At 37.0% G+C, this 8,368-nt stretch overlaps 1 protein-coding gene across 1 annotated transcript; it reads left to right on the forward strand.

The window, feature by feature from the left end:
• Positions 1 to 211: 211 nt before the first annotated feature.
• Positions 212 to 6,676, forward strand: npy2rl (neuropeptide Y receptor Y2, like). Its single transcript, XM_084393168.1, has 5 exons — positions 212 to 464; positions 1,415 to 2,108; positions 2,561 to 2,717; positions 4,030 to 4,360; positions 5,779 to 6,676. The coding sequence occupies exons 2-4, from the start codon at positions 1,474 to 1,476 to the stop codon at positions 4,357 to 4,359; spliced, it is 1,122 nt and encodes a 373-aa protein (XP_084249294.1). The 5' UTR covers positions 212 to 464; positions 1,415 to 1,473; the 3' UTR covers position 4,360; positions 5,779 to 6,676.
• The last annotated feature ends 1,692 nt before the right edge of the window (positions 6,677 to 8,368 follow it).

Consider the following 8,368-nt stretch of genomic DNA (forward strand, 5'->3'; position numbering starts at 1 on the left):
TAATTAATTGTTTAATATTGTTGCCTTAGTGTTTTTTTTTTTTTTTTTTACCCAAACATTGAATGGTGCGGTTTGATAAAAAATCATCAAGCATGCGTAGGTTATTTTTTCTGTTATTCAGCTGAACCTGACCATCGTGATTCATGTCCCCCCTCCCTCCTCTTTCCTATCAAGAACTCTGTACTTGTGGGTTTGGCTTGTGTGGATGGATGTAATTCAGGCGCGAGCGTCAGAGAGACGGTTGAGCTCCACAGCCCACCTCACCTGAAACATCAACCTTTCATTCAGGAAAACATATTGATTGAAAAAGCAAACAGAAGAACTTGTACTTGTTTATTTTTTATCAATGTATAGATGTAGCTACATACTATTTCTAAAGATCTATATTTAACTGATGGTGATGTATCCTGACTCGCACGACGTACTATTGGAGACGGTGAGGTGAATGCGCTGCCTGGACATTGGTAAGTCATTCCAATATAATCCATTGTTTGTCCAAACACGTATTTTCATCAAACCGGCATTAATAATACAGGCTACGAAAATTTGTACGTTTCGCAATTTCTTCTTCGTTTATTTTGTGCGCCTCGTGCGCTCCTTCACGGACCATTTCACCGTCGGTGTCCTGACATGTCCTGGGAAGTGTGCCATGAAGTTTCCACGGACTCCGCTGTTTGTTTATGTATCCAAGTGATAATGGTTTAATGTACATATTTGTCTCTCAGATAAAGACTCTAGAGGAGTGTGCTCGAGCGCATGCAAGCCGTGCGCAATGAGTTTTTAACCCGCAGAATACATTTTACCTTAATGAAAGTGACCTGACAAGTTGCCTCAGAATAAGTCGATACGGCTTCTTTTGCTGTTGGAAATAAAACAATATGGTCACGCCAAGGTTTTTTTTTTATTCTGACAGACTCTCTCTGAGAGGATATCAAATATTCATACCCTGGAGATCCGTATTATCCGGTAGTTACTTAAGTAGTAAGTATGATATGCATGTAAATTCGAAATAGGCTAATTTCTAATATATTTACTTTAATATATGCCGATGGTAGATGTCATTTATTTTCATATTTATTACAGTATAAGTTTTACAATTATTTAAGGAAAGATTTCCAAAAAAACAATTAGTTCTTCAAGCCTTATCATAGTCGTGATAAACAGTCCAAACTTTTCACTTTGTATAATAGCATTTGATACTTTTTGTGTGAATTTTTGTATAATTTTTTATTTTCTGTATATTTTATTGCCTAATCTATCTATCTATCTATCTATCTATCTATCTATCTATCTTTCTATCTATCTTTCTCTCTGTCCATCCATCCACCCACCCACCCGACTCCTTTCATCCATCCATCCATCCATCTATCTATCTGAAAGGATTTCTAATGTCAATTCAAACCTGTGTTTTCAGGTTGTCAAAACTAAGGACAGCTAGGTCTTTCTCCAAAATCGAGCATGGCCATGTGTTAAATGGATTCCCTCAGCTTAATCAATGGCTCCTCTGGGAGCAAAGACCTGGCCATTGGGGAGGATTCATCTGACATGACTCTGAACCATCCTCTGCTAGAGCTGGGGGACAGCACCAAGCTTCTCGGGGTCCAGGTGGTTCTGATCTTGGCGTACTCTACCATCATCCTTTTGGGCGTTGTGGGTAACTCCCTGGTGATTTATGTGGTTTACAAATTTAAGACACTTCGTACCGTCACCAACTTCTTCATTGCAAACCTAGCCGTGGCCGATCTACTCATCAACACGCTGTGTCTCCCGTTCACGCTGGCTTACACTCTCCTCAGGGAATGGAAGTTTGGACAAGTGCTTTGTTTCACTCTGCCGTACGCTCAAGGTCTCGCCGTCCACGTTTCTACAATTACATTAAATGTAATTGCACTGGACCGGCATAGATGCATCGTTTACCACTTAGACACTCGAATGTCAAAGGACACCTGCTTTCTGGTCATTGCCATCACCTGGGTTGTAAGCGCCGTCTTGGCGAGCCCACTGGCCATATTCAGAGAGTATGGGATTGTAGAACTTTCTCCAGATGACTCCATTGAGGTTTGTGGAGAGAAATGGCCTGACAGTAGTACAGACAGCACTCTATACTCGTGAGTATCAGACATGCATATTTTAATGAACGCATTATTAGTTTTCTCATGCCCTCAAGATGCCGCAAATGTATGCTGTGTTCATTTATCAAGTGCCACTGTTTCACAATTGAACTGAAAGCTCAAAGATCTGCATATATTATAGATAAATATACATATTTTTGATGATTGAAACTTTGACATCTATGTAAACAGACATCATCTAGATTTTGATCATCTGAAACATTGTGAATTATTTCACGAGGTTGCTGTATATGCTCATAGTTTTACTCTCTGTGTTTATCTTTGAAAGCCTTGTTTTTTCCAGAACATATAAATTACAGCTAAAATGAGTCATGGCTTGTTTAATTTTGGAACAAAAGTACATGTTTTATGAAATTTTCTTTAACAATAGCATAATGACACTCTTCAGCTGCACTTACATTGATGACAGCTGTGTTTTCTTTCTCCAGAATCTCCACGCTGCTGCTGCAATATATATTGCCTCTGGCTATCATCTCTTTTGCCTACATCCGTATCTGGAGTAAACTCCGCAATCATGTCAGCCCAGTTGGTCGCAGCGACAGGCACCAGCGCCGCCGCAAGACCACCAAGATGCTGGTAACCATGGTGTGTGCAGTTTCCAGCTTTACTAAGTGAATATTATATCATATTCCTGCATCTTCATATCATTTTAGAATTTCACACATAGAAGACAGTAAAAAGCCTATATATATGTGTGTGTGTGTGTGTGTGTGTGTGTGTGTGTGTGTGTGTGTGTGTGTGTGTGTGTGTGTACATATATGTATACACACGCACCTATGTATGTTATACTATGGAATGTATATTATAGATTATGAAAAAGGCAAGTTTATTTATATAGCACATTTCATACACAATGGGAAATTCAAAGTGCTTTACATAGAAGTAATTAAAATAATGAAAATAAATAAAAATATCAATAAAAGGTGAGAATAAAATCTTTAAATAAATATAAAAAAAACCAGGCTGAAAAGGCTGATATTTGGCAATGTTAAGACCAGTGTTGGGTGTAGTGCATTACTAAGTAATTAATTGCTGTAATTTAGTTAATTTTCCCTTGAGGTATTAAAGTGAGGGATTACTTTTCATTTTTCTTTAATTTAATTACAGTTACTTCTGATGTAATTGCATTAAATACTGTATAGACTATAGAACAATTCTATGTAAAACAATAGTGGATTTAGCGTCTAAATGTATTGTCTAATGTTAAAATGTTATCATCTCCCTTTAAATACTTTGGTCAGTTAAAGAATAATTTATGAAATGTTATGTTATTTATTTGAAAGAATTAATAGAGCAGTTTCATGTCTATCCTTGTATTGTTCAACTGGTCGAGATTGATAAGGGATTTAGAAAGTAATTAGTAATAAGTAATGCAATACATTTTAGAGAGAGTAAGTAGTAAAGTAATCTAATTACACTGTTGACATATGTACACTTTTTTAGAGTAACTTCTTGGTCAAGATTATTGAAAGCCTTCCAATAATCTTGGCATGAGCAAATATCGCTTGCATCAGCCATTATGTCAGCCTATCACTAACAAATTTATAACCTGGATTTCTACAGTAGATGTGTTCTGATGTTCACAACAAGGACCGTGTACATTTTTAGTTTGTGTACTTTCTCTGTTTATTCTCTTGAGCCAGGACAGCTAGAACAGCATGCTTCTTTCCCAAGAGCATTTCCACATAAGAAGCAGTTTTCTGTAACCCAAATATTTCAGAGCTATTTTCTTCACAGTTATTTTGAAAGAGGTTATAGTTGGCAATAATATAAATAGAGTTGAATCCCAGCATGAATACCAGCATGTAGCGCAATCAGGCGTTTTTATTGCAGCTTGTCCAGTCGTGATGCAGCACGCATGCAGATAACAGATGACCTCTCACCCGGTCTGTTGCAGGTTGTGGTGTTTGCAGTCAGCTGGTTGCCCTTTCACGCCTTCCAGCTCGCCATTGACATTGACCACAGCGTGTTGGACATGAAGGACTTCCGGCTTCTTTACACAGTTTTCCACATTGTGGCCATGTGCTCGACGTTCGCCAACCCACTGGTGTATGGTTGGATGAACCGTAACTACCGCAGCGCCTTTGTTGCGGTCTTCCGTTGCAAGGAACGGCTTGATTCGTTGCACATGGAGGGCCAGGCTGCCCCAGCGGTTCGCAGCAAACCAAAAAAGGCTTTGGAAGCCCAAGATATGGTGACGACACATCTCAACGCAACAGATGTCTGAGGTGACAACAGTAAACTATCTATTAGATACGGTCTATCTATTATTATGTCTGTCTGTCTATCTGTATGTCTATCTGTATGTCTATCTATCTGTCTATCTATGTATCTGTCTGTTTTCTGTCTATCTATCTATCTATCTATCTATCTATTGTCATAGATTTTTCCCTAAACCTAACTATCTGGGTTGTCTCCAATCGACATTCCCTGGGTTGTCTCCAATCGACATTCCCTTTCAGTTCTAAGTCTACCTGGGTTGTTTCCAATCGACATTCCCTTTCTATTGTACTGGGTTGTCTCCAATCGACATTCCATTTCTATTCTACTGGGTTGTCTCCAATCGACATTCCCTTTCTATTCTACTGGGTTGTCTCCAATCGACGATCCCCCTGGGCCGTCTCCAATCGACGATCCCTAACGTCTCCAATCGACGCTTAATATATAGTCTACCTAACTAACTTGCTTCTCTAACTAGCTTTCTTCCTGCGCACGAATAATCGACAAACAGACCTTAGCAAATGTCCTTTAAATGCTTTAATCACGGCCGGAGGATCTCTCGAGCAGTTCTCAGAGAATCTCCCCCCAAGAAGAAGCAAGGCCAGAGGATCTCTGACAAATTCCATTGAGAATCCCACCAACTAAAAGAATACAACAGTTTTTATAGAATAAGGAGGTATGGCAAAAATGTCATACTGCATTACATAATTTCCCCACAATTTGATTGGTTTTCATAGACAAACCCTTCTGTTACCAGGTAAAGCAAACTTTGTTTTAATGATTACTTCATTGTTCATCACAAGGTTCAAATTGAGTCATCTGTCTAGTTTCAATTCCCAAACTTGTTCGGGAAAATCTATCTATCTATCTATCTGTCTATTTTTCTATTGTTCCATTATTCTGTCTGTTTATCTGTATGTCTATTTTTCTTTCTATCTATCTATCTATCTATCTATCTATCTATCTATCTGTCTATCTATCTATCTATCTATCTATCTATCTATCTATCTATCTATCTGTCTATCTATCTGTCTATTTTTCTTTTGTTCCATTATTCTGTCTGTTTATCTGTAAGTCTATTTTTTCTTTCTATCCGTCTGTCTGTCTGTCTATCTATCTATCTATCTATCTATCTATCTATCTATCTATCTATCTATCTATATCTGTCTATCTGTCTGTCTATTTTTCTATTTGTTCTATTGTTCTATTATTCTGTCTATCTATCTATCTATCTATCTATCTATCTATCTATCTATCTATCTGTCTGTCTGTCTGTCTGTCTGTCTGTCTGTCTGTCTGTCTGTATGTATGTCTGTCTATTTTTAAATTGTTCTATCTATTATTCTGTCGTTCTATCTATTATCCTGTCTGTCTGTCTGTCTATATCTATCTATAAACTGTCCCTCTTTCTATTTGCATAGTTTAGGTGAGGATACTGAAAGGATTCCTGATGTGAACTCAACACTGTCGAGGATTCATAGTGGTGGATTCATTGCATCTCCCTGGTGATTTATGTGGTCTTTAAATTTAAGACACTTCATACCATCACCAATTTTTTCATTGGCACACCTTGCCATGGCTGATCTGCTTGTCATCATGGTTTGCTTCCCATCTATGCTGGTTTACACTACACTGTGGGAATGGAGTTTGGAAGTGCTTTATTTCACTCTATTGATTGTTCAAGGTCTTGCTGTCCATGTCCCTGTTACATGAAATTGTACTGGTGCATCAATGTGACCTAGCTAAATTCTACACTGTGAGTTCAATAAAAGAGCACAGATGAGTAGAGCTCTTCATGTTTAGAGGATATTCTCATCATCTTCATCAATGCATCTACACAAAGATCTATTAGGCGACTGAATGGGAGATATATAATCTAACATATATACTTGAAATAAGAACATTTTAAACATTATTTCTGGATCTTGCTGTGCGGATGCTTCTCCATTGCTAGGAAAGACAACTGTGCACAGTTTTGTTCATCGTTGAAGAAAGTTCCTCATCATGAAACAATTTTGTGTGTTGTCATAAAACAAATTTGTGCACCTTAGATCTTCAATCTCACAATGGCTCTGTAGTTGTTTAGCAGTCATCATCTCGTGTGGACTTACAGGCAGGTTGAGCATTCAAATGACTCTGGAAAGTGTTAACAACAAATTGCATCTCCTTTCATCTGAAATTAATTTGTTTCGAGGAATAGTGTGCCGGCACTCCTTTAGATTAACAACAGCACAAAACCAGGGAGATGTTTCTACTCCTGCGGTTTGAATGTTTCAACACATAGATCTGTATTATCCCCTCCATTAAAACCTTGAAGGACAGTCAGTTCTGTCAGTTCAATACTTTTCATATTAAAATATTAAGAATGTGTTTCATATAGAATACAGCACAAAGAATTATCATTGACAGTACCTGATGGATCAAAGTGGACTGTTCACTTGCTAGTTCACTTTTAAAAAACATAACCCTAGCATGTGACAGCATAGGAAAAAAAGAAGAAAACATAACTTTGTACTGGTAATGGAAATGTGCTTTCTACTGTATGTTGTTCTCTTCTGTAAAACTATCACCATGACAAATGAATGTAATTACATGGCATATGTATATATATATATATATATATATATATATATATATATATATATATATAAAACATCTGACATACAATATGTTTATTAATAGGAATTGATCTACCAACACAAGAATATTTCCCTAAGTTCTCCAATTTCCTGAAGGAAAATCGATCCCAAAGCTGCTTTAATCAAAAAGTGATGACTTACACAAGTTATGGGATTTCTGACGTATTACTATTGACATGCCTGTCCATAGTAGAACCAAATTACTCCTTTTAACCTACATCGTCTGCAGGAAATGAGAAGGCCACGTTTAAGTAGCACTATGGGCTTCTGTGTGGATCCAACTGGCATGTGAATTGAGAATTATTCATAAGATATACCAGCATTAAACTTTAATAGTGTCATTTGTGTTCAGTGAATATTCTTGGTTTAATAGTAGTTAAAAGCGTTCTTGCCATAGAAAATAATTTTGACATGTTCTTCAGCATGTAAAAACAAACAATAATACATTTACAATGGAAGTATAACAGGCAGTACATTGGATACACATTTAAAAACACTAATCATTTGAAAGTTGACCATTTAAAAATATATTAATGTCTAACATTCACATGATTTGTGCAACAGTACCAGAAAAGGACTCTTTACATGAAGAGTCCACTCATAGGAATTACATCTGTAATGCATAACCAGAAATTATTCATCTGCCGAGGAAAATAGTTCCAGTGCTAGGACAATTAAAGTCGACATGAAACGGAAGTTGCAATAGTTTTTTCTTTCCTATTTTGATGTATATCCAAGTGAAACGGCTTCTTGAACAAGAACTAATGTAGGGCGGAACTTGATTTTGTCTGTCGGAAATTGATTGGATGGTTGTGGTTTTCTATTGGTCGATCTCATGTGAGTGACAGGTTGCCCCGCCCTCACGCCAGTAAACGCATCATCAGAAAAGAGAAGAGATGTCGCTGCTAGAGGGAGGGAAGTTATTTTGACTAAAGATTACATTATTTGATTAAAGGGCACATGAATTAAAAAAAATGATGCGCAAAAATACGTTATTTATAATAAATACTCCAATATTCCATAAAATTGTCCATTTTGATTTCAGGGTGACTTTACCTAACACATATTTTTGTACTAAAGAATTTAAACAACAATATTAAATTAACATTTCTGCTTTGAAACCCTCTGAAATGGTTTCAAAAATTATATTTGCATGTGCATTACTGTCCCAATCAAGTCAAATGCGACAAGTTTATAGCATCAAGCAATTTATCCGCACACAAAATGCAAATCTGCTGTGTGACGTAGCCAATCAGAATATATAAGTGAGGTTTTGGACCAAAAAGATTTCACGGTGACATGCCAGCACGCAATTAGTTTTAGTAGTTCTTTCGATTCATCGCTTCATGTCTGCCTGATTAAGACAGTGTAAACATT

The sequence above is a fragment of the Rutilus rutilus genome (assembly GCF_951802725.1).
Source record: "Rutilus rutilus genome assembly, chromosome: 2".
Classification (NCBI taxonomy): Eukaryota; Metazoa; Chordata; class Actinopteri; order Cypriniformes; family Leuciscidae; genus Rutilus; species Rutilus rutilus.